This window comes from Phalacrocorax aristotelis, chromosome 3 (assembly GCF_949628215.1).
Source record: "Phalacrocorax aristotelis chromosome 3, bGulAri2.1, whole genome shotgun sequence".
Lineage (NCBI taxonomy): Eukaryota > Metazoa > Chordata > Aves > Suliformes > Phalacrocoracidae > Phalacrocorax > Phalacrocorax aristotelis.
Window position 1 is genome coordinate 1,542,197 of NC_134278.1, and position 22,467 is coordinate 1,564,663.

Here is a 22,467-nt window from a genome sequence, read left to right on the forward strand (position 1 = left end):
GATGATAATAATAATGATAATAATAGTAGTAATAATAATAAATAGTAATAATAATAATAAACAGTGGTGTTTTGCCAGGTGTTGAAGATATTTGTGAATTTATTTCTGAATCAATGACATTTCTGGTGGGATGGAAAATGCCGTGGTGTCTCTCCTGGAGGGATCTGGGCAGCAGAGTTTGGCTGGGGCTCTCCTGCAGCCCCCGGAGGATGCATCCAGACCAGGGAAAGCTTCAGTCCCCCAGGCTCACTCTGGGGACCAGGAGACCAATCGTTGGGTGGCTTAAATCATGGGAGCACGACGCCAGCGGGTGCCTCGGTTGGGTTTTCCTCGCGGGGGTGGGTGGTTTGCACGGGGAAGGCAGGGCTGCGGACCCAGACGCAGGGTTATCGGCTGCGGCGGCCGGGGTGGGGTCCTCTAAAGCAGCCAAAATGGGGATGGAAGGTGGGAGAGGCCCCTCTCTGCACCGGCACTGGCACCTCTGCAGCTGCTGGCGTGGGGCTGCCTTTCCCTGGAAATTCCCTGGAATTCCCTGCCTTTGCAGTGACTGGCACATTTGCACCACCAACGGCCAACGCATTCCCAGACTGCAGTGTGTCCCTATGCTGCAGTGTGTTCCCAAATATTCAATGCACTCCCAACTGCAGTGCACCCCCAAATCGCCATGTTCCCAAACTGCAATGCATTCCCAATGCACCCCCAAATTGCAGGGAGCCTGCCTTGCCGCCCTGCTGGAGGGGTAGACGCTCTGCCTCCGAGCTGGTGCAGGAGCACGGGGATGGGATTTGCCCCCAAATTTGGCTTGTGGCTGGAGCCACCCCTGCCCGCCGTGCTCCTCCCCAGAGCTGCTACCTCCCCTGCAGCAGCGAGGAAACTGGGGCAGGAGTGCTTTGCTGGGGCTCTCTGAGAACCTGAGTCCTGAGAGCCATTCGAGCGGTGTCTCAGGCCAGGCAGAAATCAATCTGGGTTTTTTTTAAGTCTTCTTTCTTCTCCATTTAAAAATAAAACAGTTGAAATTTAATTATGTGCAGCTTTTATTCTTTATTTCTCAATCTCCAAGGGCTTTTTTTCCCCTCTTTTTTCTGAGTTAATTGCTTCCTTTCTGAAACAGGGCCAGCGAACAAAGTCTGGAGGAGGGGATTTGAGGACCAGAGTTGGACCCTGCATGGGAGCAGGGAGATATTGTCCCTTAATCCTCACCAGTGGCTACAGCCAGAGTCCCACCCTGTCCTCCCTGCAGATCAGCATCCCTGCCGCCAGCACCCATGGGTGCCTCGCAGCCTTTGAGGGAGAAACCGATTAAAAGCAGAGGAAACCAGCACATTTCCGGGGGGGGTCTGAGGCAGGGGACACACAGAGCTGGTCACATCGTGCCACCCTCCCACCGGGGTGCATTTGGGTCCCCGAGGGGTGGGTTGATGCTGCTGTTTGAGCTGTGCAAAGGCATGTTGGCCCCAGAGGGACCTTCGCCCTTGGCACCCAGGGCTGAAATATTAACCCAGCATCCCCGGGGCAAAGCCGGAGGCATCCCAGAGTCCAGGGGTGGGCTGGGTTGAAATTTAACCAGGTGCCATCAAGCTTGGTGGGTGCAACCCTGCCCTCCTGCACCCAAACCCCGGGGTGGGGGTGAAGGGAGCCCTCCTGCAAAGCAGGAGACTGCTGTGGGGTAAGGTCCTGGAGGTGCAGGATTAGGCCCAGCTCCTTCCCACAGCAGCCCCAGCCCCATGCCCCAAACCAGCTGGGCTTTTGCTGGTTCTACCTATATATTCATTTTTTTTTCCTATTTCAGATGGGTTTCTAAGGAGAAGCCCTGGCAGCTGTGGGTTTTCCAGCCCACCCGCTGCATGCATGGGGCAGGGTCACCCCGACAGACCCTGCCAGTAGGCCAGCCCTGGTCTGGGGCTCTGCACCCCCCACAGTCCCCCAGCATGACCCTGCCAGGCTCTGGGGTGACCTGCTTCCCATGTGTGCACCCTGCACCGCATTACCCACACCGTGCACCCCATGACCTACACTGTACACCCCATGTGTGCACCCTGTACCCCAGTACCCACACCGTGCACCCCATGTGTGCACCCTGCACCCCAGTACCCACACTGTGCACCCCATGACCTACACCGTGCACCCCATGTGTGCACCCTGCACCCCAGTACCCACACCGTGCACCCCATGGCCTACACCGTGCACCCCATGTGTGCACCCTGCACCCCAGTACCCACACCGTGCACCCCATGGCCTACACCGTGCACCCCATGTGTGCACCCTGCACCCCAGTACCCACACCATGCACCCCATGACCTACACCGTGCACCCCATGTGTGCACCCTGCACCACAGTACCCACACCGTGCACCCCATGTGTGCACCCCAGTGCCTGCACCCTGCATTCTGTGTGTGCACCATGTGTTCTCAGCCTGCACCCCAATGCCCACACCCTGCACCCCATGTGTGCACCCTGCACCCCGTGTGTGCATCCTGCACCCCGATGCCCACACCCTGCACCCCGTGTGTGCACCCTGCACCCTGTGTGTGCATCCTGCACGCCGTGTGTGCATCCTGCACCCCGATGCCCGCACCGTGCACCCCATGTGTGCTCCTGCACCCCGTGTGTGCATCCTGCACCCCATGTGTGCATCCTGCACCCCGATGACCGCACCCTGCACCCCGTGTGTGCATCCTGCACCCCGATGCCCACACCCCGCACCCCGTGTGTGCTCCTGCACCCCGTGTGTGCATCCTGCTCCCCATGTGTGCATCCTGCACCCCGATGACCGCACCCTGCACCCCGTGTGTGCATCCTGCACCCCATTTGTGCATCCTGCACCCCGATGACCGCACCCTGCACCCCGTGTGTGCTCCTGCACCCTGTGTGTGCATCCTGCACCCCGATGCCCACACCCCGCACCCCGTGTGTGCACCCTGCACTGCATATGTGCACCCCGCATCCCGGGCACGCCGTCTGGCAGACATTTCCCATCTGAGACTCATCGCGGCCATCGCAGAGATCCCGGTGGGGTCAGAGGGACGGCAGAAACCCTGAGGGGGTGACTGTCCCCCCCCAGATCTGCTTGTCCCCTTGTACACGGTGCGACTGCCACCAGCTTCACCTCCGCAGCAGAGCCAGCGCGGGGAGGGTGACCGACCACGTCCCGCCACCACCGTCCCCCGTCGGCATCTTGTTTAAGCACTAAAAAGCCCTGATGGAGAATAAATAATGGGAAATGAAGCTTTAATTCCTGCGCACGGGGCTCAGAAGGGGGGGATGAGTCTCCCGGAGAGCGGCAGCGGTGGTGGAGGGTTGCTGCCTGCCCTCGGCGATGGCAGCAACGCATCCCGGGGACGACGGGGCTCAGACCTCCCGGGTTCCTGCTCGCCGACCTTCGGAGGTGTTGGCAGCCAACAGGGCAGGGAAGTGGGTGCCAGAACTGGAGATCTGGGGGTTCTGCCCTGCCCTGTTTTAGTCCCCTTGAGCTGTGCATCGCCTTGCAAACCCAGCCCCGTCCCCACGGCCGGGTCCTGGACACGGCGGGTGCTGCCACTGTCACCCGCCTGCTCAGAGTGGCTGAGCCCCCGCTCCCCGGGGGACACACCGTGATTTTTCCGCTTGACATCCAGGCCTTTTGTTGTTCTCAAAGGTGAGCGTTCGGATTTGTAGCGCGGGAATTGCAAGCATTTCTTAAAAAATAAACCCGGCCTTTTGCGAGCTGCCCTGGGAGCTCCAGGAGCTGCCCCTCACGCCGGGGCTTTGGGAGGTTATTTCTTCCAAACCTCTGCTGCTCGGATCAGGGCTTTGAAACTCACCCTGAGGTTTTCCAGACGTTTTAGTTTTCCTTTTCACATCGAAGAGCTGAGAGAGGAGCAGGAGGGAGCCATGGTGCATCGTGCAGATGGGCGCCAGGTCAACCCCCGTGGGCTTTTGCTGGTATGAGCTCCCCAGCTCTGCCGGCTCTGCGGCATCCCGAGGGATGCAGCCCCTCTCCCTCCACCGTGCCTGAGACCACCACGAGCGGCTTCAAGATGCAAAAAAGAAAAGGCCCGGAGAAGCTTGGTCTGCAGCCAGATTTATTTCTTCATTTCAGGCTCCATCTGTTGCGCCGGGGCCCGGCCCTGCAGATGCTGTTAGGCAGCAGCAGCCAGTGCCGGCGCTCATGTTTATGGCTGGAGGATTTCTCCAGGGAATAAACCCACTGAGAGATGGAGCAAGGCCCCAGAGGAAACTGGGGTGGGATTTGGCATCTCTTCCCCCGGTGTTTGCACTGCTCTGGCCATGCCAGCATCGAGGCCCAGGTCTGCTGGGGCTCTGCTGGTTTCCTGGGTCCCGGCTCTGCAGGCGGTGGGGTGTCTCCATCCCCACCGGTCCCCCGGGTGACTCCATCCCACTGGTCTCTGTGGGCATCAGAGCTCGCCGAACACGCTGAGGACGGGCGTTATCGTGTGGGACGGAGGATGCACGCAGCGGGGGGCCGATGGCACATGCGCTGCGGGGACTGGGGATGCATGCGCCGGGGGACCAAGGGCATCTGCGCCCCGGGGACGGAGGCTGTGTGCGCCCAGGGAGCCGAGGATGCGTATGCACAGGGCACCAAAGCTGCACGCACCGGTGGGGCCAAGGACATACACAGCCAGGGTGGTGGGTGGGAGCTAGAGAAGCCAGTCTGGGCTGCAGGAGAGGGGACACGGAGCTGGGACGTAGGGTGGGAATCAGGGAAGGGGGCTGCTGGAGCAGGAGCAATGCCCTGCTGTGGCACTGCAGGGGGTGGGTGGGGGATTACACGGTGTACAAAGAAGGATGGAGCTCTCTGCAGGTCCTCTTCCCTCCCAAAATCATCCCCAGAAGCTCGGGAGGGCTGGTGCGCTCCCGGGCATCGCTGCAGCCTTGCAGCCCTGCAAGAGCATGGGGGAAGCACCCAGGTGAGGCCCCTGGCAGGGCTGGGGTGCAGGGAGGGCTGGCAGGAGGCTGCAAACTCCTTTGGAAACCACAACCCCAGCTGCCAATGCCATGGGAGAGGCTGTTTTGGCAGCGCTTGGCTGGCTTTCCGGGCAAGGCTCCGGGGCGGGTGCTTGGCCGCAGCTCCCGGCTGCCCAGGGATGATGCTCTTGGTTTTTACATTTCATCAGCAGAGTCCAAAGCACGTCCAGACCCTGCTCCTGAGGCTGCCTCCCCTGCCAGCAAACCTGGGGAGGGTACAGCCAGGGTTACGGATAACTCCGGGCTGGAGGGAGCAGGTTTAAACCTCTCGCTACCCACCCAGGGGCTGGGTTTTTCCTCTCCTCCCACCCCAAATCCACACAGCTCCTTTTTCAGGGATGAATCCAGATGCAAAACATTCCCGTGGGTTTGCTGGCAGAGCAGGGAAGGACTGGAAGGAGGGATGCAGACAGACAAACCGCAAAGCCCCAGCTGAAAATAGTTGAGGGCTGGGGAGAATTTGCGGGGGGAAATACCAGGCGTGTTTGTCCAAATCCATACGCCGTCCTGGATGTCTGTTTATAACGTCTGCTGGGGCCAGGAGAAGGGCCGGGAGCTCGGGGGAAGGTGGCTGCAGGCAGGGGCCGAGCCCTGGTACCACGGAGATGTGCTACAGGGAGGATGGGAAGAGACAATGAGATGCTGCATGAACCTGCACCCTGAGGACCACGGGGACAGCTGAGGTGCTTGGGTCACTTCGTGCTTTATTTCTTCATGTTACAAGGCAGAGAGCAATTTCTCAGATATTAATTATTATTTTTAGGGCATTAAAATCTCCACACCAAAACCAACCACGCAACATGAGCGGCCACAACCTGGGACCCTCCAGCCAAACCCCCGAGCAAGGCAAGTCCCTGGGGGTGATGGGGCAGCCCCAGTGCAGCCCCTGCCATGGCACGAGGATGGGTCCAGCCCCAAACCATCTCCCAGCACCCCAAGACCCCCACAAGAGCTCACCGGGACCCTTTTAGCTGCACAAAGCAGGAGCAATGCTCTGTGCCACCCTCCTCCCAGCCTCGGCTCACCCATCACTTCTACCCATCAACCCCCAAAAACCACAAATCAGACTCTAAAGGTAAAAATCAAACCCTAAAAGGGAAAATAATCCCGGGGATGGGGGACGGCACGGGGCAGGGCTCTGCCTGCCAGACCCGCTCACAGCCTGCAGATCTTGGGCAGGGAGGTGTCGGGGGGGAGCCCCTCCAGCCACTCCACCAGGATCCTGTTCAGCGCCGCCGGCCTGGGAGGACGAGACAGAGCTGGGGTGGGATCCGGCACCCCCGGGGAGATGGGGGAGCCTGGCTCCGATGGAGCGAGGCTGTGCATGCCAGGCATGATACCGGTACCTCTCCATCTGGGTCCAGTGCCCGCACTCCTCGATGTGCTGCCGGCACAGCTGCGGGATCTAGGGAGGGACGCAAGAGCGGAGAGGGGTTGGTTCGTGCCAGCATCCAGCACGTTCGGCACCAGTAGAGCCCGCCCCGGGCTGCCCCTCCATCCCCAGCTCTTCCTTTTGACAAGAGCAAATCCCCTCCTGCCTGCTGCACGTGGCAAACGCCCCCCTCTCCCCGTGTCAGCCTGTCCCACTTCATCAAGTGATGTCCCCATATCTGGGCCAAACCCAGCCCACCTCAGCAGGATGGATCTGCCCCACGGCTCTCCCATGGCGGGATATTATGGAAGCGGGATGGCTTCGGTGCACGCCGGTCCCGGGCGAGCACAGGGCTGGCGTGGGACGGGACCATGCCGGCTTACCCACTCCTCCATGCCCCTGCTCATGCTGGGATGCAGCACCACGTCCTTCCCGGCTGTGACCATCAGTGCTGGCATCATGATCTATAGGGGACACGGGTGACAAGGTGGGGAAGGTGCTGGGTCTGCAAATCCCCCCCGTGGGACGGGATCAGTCCCCACCTTCCTGTCCTTGGCAGAGAGTGCCCAGCGCCAGTTGGGTCGCATGTTGCGGTACCAGTTCAAGGGGCCACTGGGAGAGAGGGGAATGGGGTGGAGATCCTGGGACTCCGCCACGGGGTCCATCCCCCTGCCCACGGCAAAGCCGGCACGGGAAGAGCCTGCAAGGGGAAAGCAGCCTCCCCACCCCCCAGCCTTGCCCTTTTTGGGGTATTAAGCAAGGCCTTGGTGAGTTTGGGGGTCTCCCTTCTGCAGGGGGGGCACCCCGGGCTCCTGCCCCTACCTGAAGCCAGATTTCTCGAAGCGCTGGATGTAGTACTGCAGCTCGGGGCCGTTCAGGATCTGGCTGGCGGGGGGGTTTTCTGGGAAGCCCACCAGCAGCCCCCCTGCAACGAGAGGCACAGCACTGCTGCCATCTCCCACCCGCGGCATCCCCACCCCGCAGCGAGGTCTCCCCCCCGTTACCTCGCTCCTGGACCCGGTGGAAGTTGAGTGCGAAGGGTAGGCGGTCCTGCGGAGAGAGGGGATGGGGGGCTGGCGGGGGGGTGGCAGCGCGCCTGGGGGGGAACCCAACCTGAGGGGCTCCCTGTGGCTGCCAGGAAGACTGGGGGATCCATGCCCTTCCTCGCCGGGAGCCAGCATTGAGCATCGCTGCATCCCAAGGGATGCGGGATCCAACTGTGCAGCCCTGGGCTGCGGATCCGGGAGCTGACATGGAGCATCGCTGCATCCCGAGGGATGCAGGATCCGACCGTGCAGCCCCGGGCTGCGGATCTGGGAGCTGACATGGAGCATCGCTGCATCCCGAGGGATGCGGGATCCAACTGTGCAGCCCTGGGCTGCGGATCCGGGAGCTGACACAGAGCATCGCTGCATCCCGAGGGATGCGGGATCCGACCGTGCAGCCCCGGGCTGCGGATCTGGGAGCTGACATGGAGCATCGCTGCATCCCGAGGGATGCAGGATCCGACCGTGCAGCCCCGGGCTGCGGATCCGGGAGCTGACACAGAGCATCGCTGCATCCCGAGGGATGCGGGATCCGACTGTGCAGCCCTGGGCTGCGGATCCGGGAGCTGACACGGAGCATCGCTGCAGCCCGAGGGATGCGGGATCCGACTGTGCAGCCCTGGGCTGCGGATCTGGGAGCTGACACGGAGCATCGCTGCATCCCGAGGGATGCGGGATCCGACCGTGCAGCCCCGGGCTGCGGATCCGGGAGCTGACACAGAGCATCGCTGCATCCCGAGGGATGCGGGATCCGACTGTGCAGCCCCGGGCTGCGGATCCGGGAGCTGACACGGAGCATCGCTGCAGCCCGAGGGATGCGGGATCCGACTGTGCAGCCCTGGGCTGCGGATCCGGGAGCTGACACAGAGCATCGCTGCAGCCCGAGGGATGCGGGATCCGACTGTGCAGCCCCGGGCTGCGGATCCGGGAGCTGACACAGAGCATCGCTGCATCCCGAGGGATGCGGGATCCGACCGTGCAGCCCCGGGCTGCGGATCCGGGAGCAGGAGGCCTGGCAGGCAGGAGGATGCCGCACGGCCTCCCACGTGCTCCCAGGGCGCCGTTAATTTAAACCACAAAGGTTTTTCACCCTGAAGCGAGACGTTAACATGAGCAGGGATTAAGGAAGCGAGCGGCACTGGCACTGCGAGGGCAGAGGGGGAGCAGGAGGCTCCGCCAGGCCATGCCAAGACAGTCACCCTGCAAATCTGCCGTTCCCGGTGCGGGACTGTCTCTTCCCAGGCACCACAGCTTTCCAGAGGTCTTCTCAATCCCTATCTGGGTCAACTTTGAGTCCTAAAGAGCTGCGGGCCCTGCGCCGCTGCTCACAAGGATGTGTTCACTCTGGTCCCTACTGATGGCTGACTGAATGGAGACTTTACTGTAGACAGGCAGCAAAAGGATGGCAGACATGGACTGCGATGTGCCTGAGGACCACAGTGGGCCCCTGCTAAGCCACTCCTGAAGCTTTTGGCTCCTGGCGTGGGCGAGGCAGAAGGGGAGAGGGTGCCACAAGCTGGCCACAGGCAGGCTGGAAAGCCCTCTGCTCCTACCCCAGGCCCACCTTCAGCCCCACACCTACCCCCTGGTGCGTGGAGCGGATCAGGACCTTCAGGGTCCGGCCGATGTCCTTCTCGAGCTCCGCTTCTGCGACACCCTGCAAGGGGAAGGGAGGTTGGCTGGTGAAGCCAACCCACCCCAGGGACCCGACCCACCCTGGGGCCGGATCCTGCCACCTGCCGGGGCCTGGGTGGAGGCTGGGGATGGTTTTTTTTCAGAGTTCAGGACAGGAACAAGGTCTGGCAGGGGAACCACAAGCCATTTACAGCTGGAGTGACAGCGAGAGCCCCACGGCATGGCACCCTGGCTATGGGGCAGGCGATGCCCAGCCACGAGCTGGGGACCCCAATGTGGGCATGTCCCTATACCGGGGGGCGGGTTTAAGCCCCAAAAATGGGGTGGGGGATAAAAATTGTGGTCCTGGACTCACCGGCTCCTGGAAGTAGAACTGGTAATCAAAGGTGGGATAGGTTTTCATCTTCTCCACGATGTCCACAGTGGGGTCGGCGGGTCGGTACGGGGTGTTCAGCGAGGCCACAGCTCTGGAACATCATGGGGAGGGCAGAGTCAGCATTACACGTGGATTTGGGGTGCCCAGCATGAGCCAAGACATTGGGGGGGGGGGGGGGCGGGCGGGAATGGAGAGGGCAGGATCAGGGGTCACTGCAGGGACCTGGCTGGGGGGTGGGTAGGACCCATCCCCATGGAACCACGCGTGTGGCACGGACCCACCTCACCCTCTCTGGGTAGAAAAGAGCCATGTTCCAGACCACGGCGCCGCCCCAGTCGTGGCCGATCAGCACCGCCTGCGGGATGCCCTGCGGGGAGCGGGGCTGTGAGCGTGCCCCCGCAGCCGCGCCCCGGGAAGCACCTCAAAATCCTCCCCAAAAGCAGCACCCAAGAGCGAGCAGCAGGGGAGACACGAGATTTACCTTCCTCCGAAGCAGCAAAGGGATCAGAGAACAGCAATATTTTCCTTTATTCCCCCCCTTTTTCATGTTTTTTCCCCAAGGAACAAGCGTTACCTGATCACCCAGCGCAATTTGCTCCAACTTAATTAAACCTGGGCCCTCCAGAGGAAACTGGTTTGATATTATCTGCCAAAAAACACGCCTGGAGGCTGCTCATCCCCTGGGATCACCCATACGGGTCCCCCCCACGGCTGCCATCGTACAGGGAACGTGTCGGTATCAGGGCAGCTGAATCAATCCCCAGCCCCTCTGCGGAGGGGCTCAGAGCACCCCCCCAGGGCTGGCTGGATCCTGCCCGGAGCCCGGCACACCGAGCTCACTGTTCCCCCCCTGCTCCATTCCTTTTTCCTGACCCCTCTGGGCACCTACAAATAAATCCAATTAAAACCCACACTCCTGACAATGTAGCAGCCCGTTCCTAATTAGCTGATATTTAGAAGCATAATTAAAATTCCCTCTGGGCAGATGCAGCTCGGGGATGACTCCGTGCCACGAGCTCTGCTCGCTGCCATCCGATGACGTGAGACCCAGCGTCTGAGACCCCCCCCAAGGGGGAGCAGAGGGTTTGGGGGGGTTCCCGGCAGCTCCCACCCTCGATGTGGGGCTGGGCGGGTCCCCCCGGTGCGGATGGGTTTCATCCCACCGGCTCCTGGACCACTCTGCATCTTCTGCCTCCCAGATACAGGCTTAAACAACACGTGAAGCTTCAAGAAGACATTTATCCTCCCCAAACACCCCCCAGGTGGTCCCAGGGGAAGGAGAAGGAGCCTCCCAGGGGGCAGGGGAGCAGTGTGGGCCCCGACGGTAGCGGAGGAGCAGGGAAAACCAACGTCCCATCCGTACGGGATGCCACAACCTCGCATCCCATCTACCAAGCCCACCCTGAAGCAAACTGGGGGCCAACCCACTTGCCAGGCTCTTTCAGCGGGCACCTCTTTATCTCTTTTCCTTATCATTATTAATCCAGCACAAAGGCAATTCCCCAGCAATAAAATCACGGTGATTTATCTGCGCCTGCTCAGCACCAAACCCGAGCCGCGGCCCCGTGACGCCCGGCTTGGTCCCCTCCCGAAAACCCATTGCTGCTCCCATGCCAGCACAAAACCACCACCGCCCCTTGCATAGGAAGCCCTTGCAAAACCCCAAGGGCTTTTTTTTACCCTTTGTTTCTCATTTCTTTTACCCTTTGCTTCTTTTTTTTTTTGTTTACCACTGTGCTTTTTGAAAGACTCGCCCCCCAGAAGCCATTTCGCAACGAAAAAGCCCTGGAGATGTTGGCATTTGCGGGCTGTGCCTTCTTCCCCTCCGCTTCATCTCTTTTAAAAGGCGCAGAAATCAATGCCATCCCCTCACCAGGATGGGAATTAAACCCGGAGCTCCCAAACCCAAGTAGCTCAGATGCCAGGATGACACCGGATTCGAGCCGTGCCAAGGGGCAGCGTGGGTCCCCTGGGCACCCCAGCCTCCTGGGAGCTGCTCCAGTCAGGGTTTAAGGACACAAGGTCCAGGAGAAGGTGATGCAGAGCTGGAAACCCTCCTAGGGATGGGTTCTCCCCACTGGCAATGGGTTGTATGAACATCCCCATCCCTAGAATCCCATCCATGCGGAACACAAAGACAGGGCTTGTGCTACCCCGAGGGTTTTGGACCAAAGTTACCAGGGAGCTCAGCTGTCCCTGCATGGGAAGGAAGAGGCGAAGGGCAGCTGTGGGGGACACGCGCCCAAACCTTGCCAAGGAGGGACCCACTGCAGCGGGCTCCTCACCAGTTTGTCCAGGAAAACCGCCAGGTCCTGGGGAAGGGAGGAGAGAAGGGGTCAGATCCTGCCCGGGGCCATGCCCTACCAGCCCCCACCACCCTCCAGGCCGCACCCATCCCGCCCACGTCCGCACCCTGCAGCTCCTCACCTTGCATATCTGCTCCTGGGTGTATTCTTTTACATCTGCATGAAAAACATAATCACCATCACTTTAACATCCACAGATTTCTAAGGATGTATTTTGCATCTGAGGTGCTGGGGCTGCAGGAGGAGCGTGACAGCTTCCACCCTCCCAGGAGAAGACTCCTCCACCCATCCCCTCCAGGGGTCTTGGCCTTGGGCTTGGCACCTCCAGCCCTGTGGGTCCCCCCCCAGTCCCCACCACGTCCCAGCAAGCCCAGCTCACCCGGGGGGGCCGTGGACTCTCCGTAGCCCTTCATCTCCAGAGCAATCACCCTGAAGCCGGCATCAGCCAAAGCTGGGATCTAGGAGGGAAAGCAGCAGCCTCCGAAGGACACAGAGACCCCCAGGCTCCCCCTCACCACCACCCATCCTGCATCTGCCCACCCAAGCATCTGCTGGCCGAGCCCGGAGATGTCCACAGAAGGGCAGACGCTGGTGAGGCTGGAGGGTGAGGAACACTCCTGGGCTGTGTCCTGTGTCCCTCAGGGTGGTGGGACAGCCCCGGGACCCTCCCCACCCCCAGGAGTGGTGTTCATGCACCCCCTCCATCACGCTCCAGCATCCCACCGCCAGCCGCCATGGTCCACCCTCCTCCCCGTCTCCTCCATCACCTGGTAGCGCCAGGAGAGCCAGGACTCGGGGAAGCCGTGGCAGAGGCAGATGACGGGGCCGTGCCCCATCTCCACGAAGTGCAGCTGGACGCCGGGCTGGAAGGGATGGAGAGCCCTCGCCGGCTGCAGGTGGCATGGCTTCGCCCCCCCCACCCCCTCCAGCCCAGCATCTCGGAGCCACACAAGCACATTTTGGCCTCTGGGGGGATGGAGACGACCTCAATGACAGGGTGGCTCAGCATCCCCCACCCAGAGCAGCCCCCGCAGGAGGGTACACAACTCAACAAGCCACCCCTTGGCTGGCACATCCTTCCACGAGGCTCAACAGCCTCCCCAGGACACCTGACCCCCCCCTCAAGCCCTTCCAAGCCCGGTGACAGCCTGTCGCCAAGGCAGTCCCCTCCGCCCTACCCGGATGGGGACGTATCCGTGGGTCACGTCGGATGGATTGCACGCAGTCGGAAGCGGCTCTTCTTGGGTGAGAAGCTGGGTGAGGAGCACAGGGTGAGCTCCTGAGCGAGCCTGGAGCTCCACGGGACATCCCGCCATCCCACCATCCACGTGTTTGAGACGGACACAGCTCAGCAGGTCCAGGGGATGAGGTTATCGGGGGGTGGGAAGGGCTTGCAGGAGATCACAACCCCCATCCCATTTGTTTCCAAAGCCGCCTGCAAGTCCTGCACCAGCACCGCGAGACCCAGAAGCCCGAGCCCATCCCTCCTGGCTCTGCAGAACTGCTCCAGGACCTCCAGCAGAGCAGGGGACAGAGAGGATCCCAGCCACCACTACGTGCCTGGACACCCGAGAGCTCCTCCAGCTCCTTCAGGACGGTTTCGGTGTCCCTGACGAGGATGGTGGCCATGCCCATCTCCTGGGCCGGCTTCAAGTTCTCCCCGATGTCGTCCAGGAGGATGACCTGGAGATACACCGGTGAGAACCGGGCTCAGCACCCCGGGGAAGGGCGGCCGCTGGGTTTGGCCAAGGACTTTGGGTGCTTGGAAAGACACCCCCGCCCCGTGCCCTGGTTTTAGGGTGACGGCCGTACCTCCTGCGGCTTCGCCCGCAGTGCGTCCAGGGCGTAGGCATAGATCTCAGGATCTGGCTTCTGCGCTCCGAGCCGGCAGGACTCGATCACCAGGTCGAAGTGGCGGCGTAGCAGGTTCATCAGCGTGGCCGTGAAGAGCCGCCCGGCGCTGTCGTCCACCCAGTTGTTGGTGAGGACGCAAGTCTTCAATCCTAGGGAAGGGCAGAGCGGGGAGCACTGGTTTTCCCACTCCAGCTCTCCTGCAAGCGTTTGATTTCACCTCCCTTCCCCAGCCCCGTTTCTCAGACCTTCCCAGCCTAAAATCTCCCCTTTCCAAGGCTCTGCCCGGGCCGGGACACCCCAGCAGGAGATAAAAGGATGCTCAGCAGGAGCTTATGCCCAGTTTGTACTTTCAGGAATAGAGGCTCAGCCCCCCCCCCGTCGCAGGCAGGACCCGAGCCAGAGCTTGGGCACATGGAGATGCCGAGGACTGAGCCCATGGACCGGCCACGGCACGGGGCGCAGGGCTATGGCATCCTGCTCATTGCTGGCTGGGCGATAACACGTCTGATGGGTTTGGTACCAGGGCTCAGAATATCTAATCAAAGGATGCTCAGACGTGGCGTCAGGAGAGCGCTCAGATGACGATGAGGGACCAAGCAGGGACCCCAGGGTGGGACCAAGCAGGGACCCCTGTGGTTCCTGCTCGGGAGGGGAGCAGCATCCTTACCCCATCACGCCTTGCCCCAAAGCCCACCGGCACCCACCGTTCCTCCGCAGCACCCTCGCTGCCCGCAGAAGGGGAGCATTGACCGTCCCTTTGGCCGCCATCTCCTCGAAGGCTCGGGCGATGGAGAAGGTGGGCGGCAGGGTGATGCCTGAGGCGGAGGCGTGTTGCCTGCAGCCCTCTTCCATCTCGGAAAAGAGCTGGAAAACACCCACGTAGTCATTCAATCGACCCTTCAAAGGCAAAGCAGAGCCCATCCCGCAGCCCGCTCCCCTCGGCGCCTTCCTGAGCCCCATCCGAGCCGCCAGTGATGCTCCACGGCTGGTACCCGAGGGCTCACCTGGGACAGGGTGATCTGTCCCCTCATCGCTTTGGCATAAGGACTATCGGAGTCACCAGCAAACATGACCTTTCGCAAGAAATTCCTGCCAGGCAGAGGAAGAGAGATCAGCCAAGGAGGGACCCCAATACCAGGGGGAGTGTTGGGGTGCGCTATGGGGAGGGGGATGCTCCGTGCCAGGCATACGGAGCTCCCACCACTGCGTAAATCATCCCCGCTCCCTCCTCCATCACCCGGGACCGGAGCATCACTTCATTACAGGACGGGGAGATCGCTGCCCATTTATTTCCGCTGGCAGCTCAATTACTTCGCCCCGCAGATAGACGAGCGTTGAGTTTTGCCAGGAACAAAAATAAATAAATAAAATAAAAATGCAAAGAGCAAGGTATTTTGTAAGCTGTAGCTCAAGGAAAATAATTTGCCCCTATCACAAGATCACAAAAGGCCTTCTCGGGTGGCAATAAAACAAGATTACAGCGACTGGCTTTTGGACAAAGCTCTCTTCCGAGTCGATAAAAACACAGCTCGGTTAAAAATAAAGCAGCTTTACCTGTTCTAGCAGAATTGCTGTCACTTTTTTTTTTCTATAAAGTGAAGCAAAAAAATGTTTGATGACCTGATAATCTGGGAATTTATTGCTCCATCTGCTCCACGTCCTCGAGCATTTAGTTATTTAATATTTTATTCTTTTTTTAACTCCCTGCTTTTTTTAACGCCTGCGCACTGCCGGGAAATCCTGATGTGTTGGGTGAACAGATAGAACCTGATCCACTCCCGTTTGGGATTCCTAACCCCCAAACACCCCGTATTAAACAGGGCAAAGGGCTCACCAGGACTCGAGGGGCTGTGTGGGACCCACTACGCTCTGGGGCTCATCAGCTCCAGCTCATGCACTGAGTTGTGTCGGGTCTCAGTGCTGGGGCAGCGCTGGGCTTAATTATCCTGCTTGATTAATTATTATTTGCTCTTTTTACCACTTCTGCCAACGTCCCCTATGTCAAATCTGCCTCTTTGGGGATTAGTTTTGAGCGCTGAACTGCACCTCGCATCCAGGACAGGACCCCCGTCCCCACCACGTGCACCCCACATTGAGTCAGGAGGGCGCCAGCCTGCACCCCATATATACACTAGGACCTCAACTTGCACCCCACGTCCAGGACAGGGGGCCCCCAGCCTGCACCCGGCGTCAGGACAGGGGGCCCCCAGCCTGCACCCCACACTCAGCCCTGCCCTCCTGCTACGGGGGCCCCACTGGCGCATACCGCGCGCGGGCGGCGACCGCACACACAGTATTGTCGCCTCGTCTCTATGTGTCTCCAGCCCAGCGGCGACTCGCCGAGGTACGGGCGGACAAGTAACGCCGGGCCGGGCCGGGCCGGGCCGGGTCAGGCCTAGTTAGGCCGTACCTGGGCAGAGCGCAGTCCCGCTCGCAGGAGCCCAGGAAGTGCTGTAGGCCGGGCCCAAAAAGCACGCCGCCAAGGTCAAACAACACGACGCGCCGCGCCATGGCCGCTCCACCACTGCCGGCAGCCGGGCTCGAACCCGGGGCCCACAGGCCTCCCCTCAGGCCCCGCCCCCTCGCCCCGCCCCCTGCTTGGGCGCCGCGCTGGGTCCTAGCGCCGCCGTTCGGCGGCCGGCACGTAGGGTGCCCTCCCGAACCCCTGGCACCCTCCGCAGGTCACCCCTGCACGGGGGACACCCCCCTCCGTCCCACCAGCAGCCTCCCGGTCCCGTGGGGCTGTGGGACACCCGTCCTCCCCCCCCCCGTGGGTGGCAGCCCTGTGGGTGCCCGCCTGTCAACCCCGCCGCTGCTCCCCGGGGTTTTGCCCATAATCGCGTTTTCTCCCGTTGCCAGGGAGCTTGGGGACCCCCCCCTCAGCTCCCGCAGCACCCCAGGGTGCAGCAGCACCCAGCTCCGAGGGCCCTAATGGGTCTGAGAGTGGGCAGGGGCGCACAGCAGGATCGGCCACGTGCTGCAGGCGTGCACACGCGTGTGCACACAGATGCTCACATGCACAGAGATGCACACGCACGTGCCTGTATGTGTACAGGAGCACATGCACACGTATATGCACTTATATGCACACATGCACATGTGCACACCCACATGCACACACATGTATGTGCACGTACCTGCATCCACGTGCACACGTGTGTACACATGAGCAGACAAAAACATGCGCACAAGCATGCACATGAACACACACATGCAGACATGTATGCACACATGCACCCACACTCATGCACACACGTGTGCACATACGCTCATATGCAAAACACACGTGTGCGTGCTGAGCACTCATGCGCACCACCAGGCACGCTGCTGAGGATGTGTGCGCACCGTTAAGCATGTGTGTGCGTCTCTGAGCATGTGTGTGCACAGTGAGGCTGCGCGTGCGCTGCCACGCGTGTGCATGCACACTCAGCACGCGTGTGCACCCTCGGCACGCGTGTGCACTGCCAGGCGTGTGTGCGTGCACTGCTGAGCATGTGCGTGCGCTGCCGAGCACCACTGTGCACCACCAGGCAGGAGTGCGGGCACCGAGCGCGTATGTGCACGCTCAGCACACGCCTGCATGCCAAGCACATATGTGCACATGCGTGCACGCCGCCTGGCCATTTCAGCAATCCTGAACCCCTCCCTGGAGAGGCAGCCCCAGGGGGACGTGTGACCCCACCCGTGCACCCCAAACCAGCCCTGGCAGCACCGCCTGCTCGGTGCCGGACACAACATGCCCGTGGCCGTGACTCGGTCATGCGTGTGCGTGTGTGTGGGCCGGCCCCGCCTCGGGGAGCCGCCGGCAGTGCCATGACGGGACGGCCGTGTCGCCGAGCGGTGAGCGGGACAGGGGTCCGGGGGGGATCGGCAGCGGTTTTCCAGGCAATCCCAGCTCCCTGCCTCAGTTTCCCCACCTGTAAAACGGGCGTTGGGACGCTGGCTCGGCCACAGCTTGGGAGGAAGGGGGAGATGGGGGGGGATAACTGCACCCCTGCATGGTGCAGCAGAGCTGGGGGGCTGTTCCTTGCCAGGATGGCTATCGGGGAGGGGGCAGAGTTATTTTACGGGGGCTCAAGCTGGGATAAGCCATGCATTTATCGGCAGCATCCCGCTGCCAGGGCTTTGTGTCCCCCATCCCTTGTCCTCAACCTCCCGCTGTCTCCGGGACCCCTGATGGGACCCCCCCAGCATCCTCCCAGGGTGGTCCAGCTCTGGGTGGGTGGATGAAACACCCTTCCCTGCCTTCTAACATGGCTCAGATCTCTGGCGGGGCAAGGCTTTTCCTCCTCCCATCACGGCGGGGGCAGCTCCGGCACAGCCCCTCTGCTCACCCCAAAACCGGGGCCGGCTGCAGCTCTGAACCCCCCAAGTCCCGGCCGCTGCGACGCCAAGCTCAGCTTGTCCCTGGCAAAAAGGTGAGAGAGTTTTTAGGGGGGGCGGGGGGGGAGAGGGGGAAAAGGAAGAATTTTTGCTGGCCTGTTGCTATTCCGGTGGGAAGAGCCAGGACGAACAACCCAGCCTCGGTGCCAGCGAAATGCCAGCACGGCTGCGCCTCTGAGACCCGGCCAACTCGTGGCAGGGCTGGGCTACCGTGCCTCTGCAGGCTCCGCTGTGGGGTTCCCCCCCCACCTCCCCACCCCCCCCATTTTGGGGTCCTTCGCTCCAAAGCAAAAACCACCCACCCCTGCCAGGTGCTGGCTTGAGACCTGGGAAGCTCATTGCACCCCAGGATGCTGGCAGAGTGTCCCTGAATGCCGATGGGACCGCCTCCCTTCCCTCTGCAGAGGGGTTCGGGGCTGACTCAGAGGTGTGTGGGGTGCTGGTGGGGTCCCCCCCTCAAGCCCCCAAGCCCCCGAGCCCCGGCACCCGCCACGCCAGCAGCCGCTGGCACCCGCTCCCCGGCCCCGGCGCCAAGGCTTTCCAGTGGCGGTTTTGAAAGAGCCCTATTGTCTGCCCCCCCCCACCGTGGCCTCCTGCTTTTCCATGGCTCCCGAGGGGGCGTTTGGGGGGACGAGCTGCCCCCCGGCAGGCTCAGCCTCACCCCAGCCCTTGCAGTAACCCTCACGTGCCTCAGTTTCCCCATTGCTATGCTCCATGTGCTGCGCTGAGGGGGTGCAGAAAGCGTGTCCCCCCCCATGCCTGGGGAGAGTCCTCTGTGGCGCGGGGAGAGTGGGGTATGACACCCCCAAATCCCAAAGCCTGGCAGTGGAGATGCATGGAAAAATAAGGTTGCTTGGGGGGTTTTCCTGGTGGGAATTGGGGGCTTCCTGGGGGGAACCCTAAAGGGTCTCAGAGGGTGTCTCAGCCACAGCCTTGACCCCCCCACCCCCCGTTTTTGCTCCTGCAGGACACCATGGTCCCGGGGGGCCCCGGCTGGTGCCTGCTGGTGGGGCTCTGCGCCCTCGTACCCCCCACCACCGCCCAGGGGGGACCAGACGAGGACGTGACACCCAGCATCAGGACGGAGGAGTTGGGGTACCACCTCACCCAGGATGGGGACCCCCTCCAGGACCCCCAGCGCTGTGGCATCACCTTCCACACCCCCAGCCCTTGCAGCCCCCGTGGGCCACCCCCCTCCACCTCTCGCGATGAGCTGGATCATCTCAAGAGCCTCTTGCTGGACACCAAGGCCAGCCTGAAGGACGTGGAGATGGCGGCCACGCTGGAGGACAACCAGACCCGCTACCAGGACATCATCACCGAGGCACTGCCCGCCATCCACGGAGCCAACCTGGAATTTCAGGAGAGCCTGGACAATGTCCGCAGGGAGCTGGAGGCTCACGTGGCCAAGGCTGATCACCCACGGATGGCCGAGAAGAAGGAGAAGTAAGTGCCATGGGAAGGGGATGGACTGGGGGAGATGCTCCGTGGAGCTGGTGCCCCAAACTTTGTGGGTGGGAGCCAGTCCCAAGCTATGGACCCCTGGGAGGGTCTGGGTGTCCCCAAGGGTCCCACAGACTTCGTGGTGGCTCTCAGGTGACACACGGGCTTTGGGTGCTCAGCAAACTGCTGCCATTAACATCCATACGTGTGTTCCTCCCATAAACCCACCACAGAGGGGCTGGTGAGGGGTCCTCCGAGGGCAGGGTGGGGGGGTGGGATGGCAGGACATGGGGGTTTTCTCACTCCTAAACCAGTGACCCAGCACAGCTGAGCCACAATGTGATGATGGAGCAGCGTTTACCAGGATGGAGGAGTTGGGGTACCTCCTCTACCAGGTTGTGGACCCCCTCCGGGACCCCCAGTGCTGCAGCACCCGCTTCCACACCCCGCTGCGGGGAGGCTGGTGGGGACACAGGGGACACTGAGCCCACTCTTTTCCCCCGTCCCAGGCTGCAGAAGGGTGTCCGCGTGGTGGCCCACATGCTACGGCTCACTGGCCGCCTGGCCCAGACCCTCGACGACGCCTCCCACCGCCTCCACGCTGAGCTGAGCCGGCGCCTGCAGAGCTCGGCCGCCCACGCCGCCGCCGCCGCCGAGCCCTAGGACACGGGGACGGGCTCCGCCGTCACCCTGCGTATGGCCTTGCTTGCTGGTAGGACCCCAACGCGGCTCATCTCCACGGCTTTTGGGGTGTCCTGGCTCTTCTCCCCGGTCTCGGGAGCTGAGACTTTGCACGGGGTGTTTGCAGAATGGTTTGGGTGCTGGAGGCGGCAGCGTCGGGCGGGGACGGGAGGTCGCTGCCTGCTACGTGATGCCATCGCACATGTGATGCCATTGCACACATGATGCCCGTCACCCCAGCCCCAACTGTTCGACGCATTTATCCTGCAGGAGCTCTGCACCATATAGCAGAGCCTGGTGCCACCACGTGTGCCCAGCCCCATGCCTGGGGGAAAACCCCTCTGCAGGGGGGTCCTTCCCATCCCCAGCAGACCTCTGCACCCCTTTGGTCCTCCCTGGAAGAGCTTTATCCACACAGGCTCCCTTTTTTCACAGCTAGTCAGCTCTGCCTGCCAACAAGTAAGCCATCACACCCGGAGCCTTGCCTGGACCGGGCTCCTGAGGATCCCCAGAGGGTCTTAAAAATTAATGCCAGCTCTTTTGGGGCTCAGCTGCATCTCGCCAGTGGTCCAGCAGCATCACCGCCTGCCCAGAGTGGACAGAACCGCTGCCAGCCCCAGTTAATCCTTTTGCCCTTGGGAGCATCTTGTCCAGGCTTGGAAGAGTGTTTTTGTCCCTAGGGTGGGAACAGCGGAGGCTGGGTCGGGAGTTCGGCCCCTCCGGGTGGGCAGGGCAGAGGCGATGGGGCTGCCCGGGCAGGGCAGGCAGCGGGAGAGCGGCTGCAGATGAACCTCCCAGCAATAAATTGAAGCTGGCAACTCGAGTGCTCCCAACCCGCTGAGCTTCGGGCAGGAGGAAAAGAGCTGGAGGCAGAAAATCCTTGTGTGTTTGCACGCCCAGAGATTCTCCCTGGAGGCTGGAGGGAATGGGCAGGGCCACCCAGGCACACCGGGCTCGGGGCACCCCACTAACCCCACGGTGCACCCTAAAGGATGGGCAAGAGGCAGAAATACCCCCGGGCAGCGGCAGCGGCACTTCTGCAGGAGCTGCAGGCTGCTAAATAAAGACGCATTGTGCTGTGCCAGGCGTCAGCGTTAACTCTGCGTCTGTTTTCTCTCCATCCTCTGCTGTCTACGGGAAAAGGAGGATATATGAAGTTGTCTGCAGCATTAACTGCCCCTCCACCTCCAAAATAGTTGACCCAGATCAGGAGCCCAGTGAAGGAGACGGACCTCCCAGCACCCGCAATGCTTCCCACCACCCCCCCAGCCTCCAATCCACCATCCCAGCAGTCAGCTCTGGTTTGTCCTCCCGAGAAAAATCGATGTTGGTTGTCTTTTTTTCCTGATTAATTTGCTACGCCCTTCCCCGACTCATCCTTCTTCCTAATTCCCTTCCTTTGGTGGGCCTGGATTGATCTCCTGGAGCAGTCCTTGCAATTTCCAGCTGCTCCCCATCCCTCTGGCATCCATCACTCCATCCTCCCCGCTCCCCATTACCCCAGCTTTGGGGGTCCATCTGACGCCAAACGCCCTCCCTTCGGCCTCGCAGACAGCCTTGGGACGTGGCTGTGGGCTGAGGGCTCTGCTCCGAGGCACGGGGACGGGGCTTTGCATCACAACGCTGGCCACAGTGTGGTTCCCTGGTGCGGGTGAGGTTTGCCAGGGTTTAAAAAAAACAGATTGTTTAATGCAATCATGACATCGATGAGACATCTGGATCACCCCAGCGTGAGGTTTGCATCAGTGAGCGGATGCTCATGGCCTTGGGTCCGGAGAGGGGACACCCAATATCTGCTTGGCTTTGGCAGTGGCTGCTGCTGGGGTGGCAGGACAGCAGGGCTCTGTGGTCCTCTTCCCCGAGGATTTCTGGTATTCAGCATCCCAAGGATGGTGGGGGCAGTCACAGGGATGCAGGCAGGATGGGGTCCTGCAGCAGAGCGGGGCGAGCAGCAAATTCAGGTGCCCTCCATGCCTGCTTCTGCCTCCTCATTTATCTCCCAGGGGAAAGGAAGCAAATCATAGGGCAGGTCCCCCAGGGCTGGAAATTGCAGTCCTGGGCTTCATTTGCAGGAAGGTTGCGCATTAAATTTCCTAGCAGGAGGGAAGGAGAGAGGCTGGTGTGGGGAGAGGGCTGGGTCTTTCCCCCGGCAGGTCAGGAAGCAGGGGGAGCTCTGGGTTTCCCATATTCTTGCGGTGGGAGAACCACCTCTCCTGCCCAAAGTAGCCCTGTCCCCATCCCCTCATACAGGGACACTGGGGACAGGAGGGGGAAGGGGTCTGCAGGGGCGGGGGGAGATGCTGGATGTTGCCCTGGCTTTACTTTCCCCATTTTGCATCCCCTCGGCAGTGTTTTATGAGGACAAGCGTGGGCTGAGGCAGGCGCTGCGTGGGGCCAGCTCAA

General features: G+C 61.5%; 2 protein-coding genes across 3 annotated transcripts; one reads left to right on the forward strand and one right to left on the reverse strand.

Moving 5' to 3' along the window:
* Positions 1-5,654: 5,654 nt before the first annotated feature.
* EPHX2 (epoxide hydrolase 2) lies at positions 5,655-16,140 on the reverse strand. The gene is made up of 19 exons (XM_075086397.1): positions 15,968-16,140; positions 14,562-14,646; positions 14,262-14,421; positions 13,516-13,706; positions 13,264-13,386; positions 12,882-12,956; positions 12,471-12,566; positions 12,083-12,161; positions 11,825-11,859; positions 11,683-11,709; positions 9,679-9,764; positions 9,377-9,488; positions 8,969-9,043; positions 7,345-7,390; positions 7,163-7,265; positions 6,883-6,952; positions 6,724-6,804; positions 6,315-6,373; positions 5,655-6,208 (listed from the first exon to the last, which is right to left on the reverse strand). The coding sequence occupies exons 1-19, from the start codon at positions 16,066-16,068 to the stop codon at positions 6,124-6,126; spliced, it is 1,689 nt and encodes a 562-aa protein (XP_074942498.1). The 5' UTR covers positions 16,069-16,140; the 3' UTR covers positions 5,655-6,123.
* A 1,473-nt stretch (positions 16,141-17,613) lies between these two features.
* LOC142055691 (uncharacterized) lies at positions 17,614-21,203 on the forward strand. 2 transcript variants are annotated; one of them, XM_075089812.1, is made up of 4 exons: positions 17,614-17,975; positions 18,908-19,386; positions 19,893-20,095; positions 20,500-21,202. In XM_075089812.1, the coding sequence occupies exons 1-3, from the start codon at positions 17,649-17,651 to the stop codon at positions 20,044-20,046; spliced, it is 960 nt and encodes a 319-aa protein (XP_074945913.1). In that variant the 5' UTR covers positions 17,614-17,648; the 3' UTR covers positions 20,047-20,095; positions 20,500-21,202. The 2 variants fall into 2 exon arrangements, with proteins under 2 accessions (XP_074945913.1, XP_074945911.1); XM_075089810.1 differs by having other exon boundaries at positions 19,893-21,203.
* Positions 21,204-22,467: the final 1,264 nt, after the last annotated feature.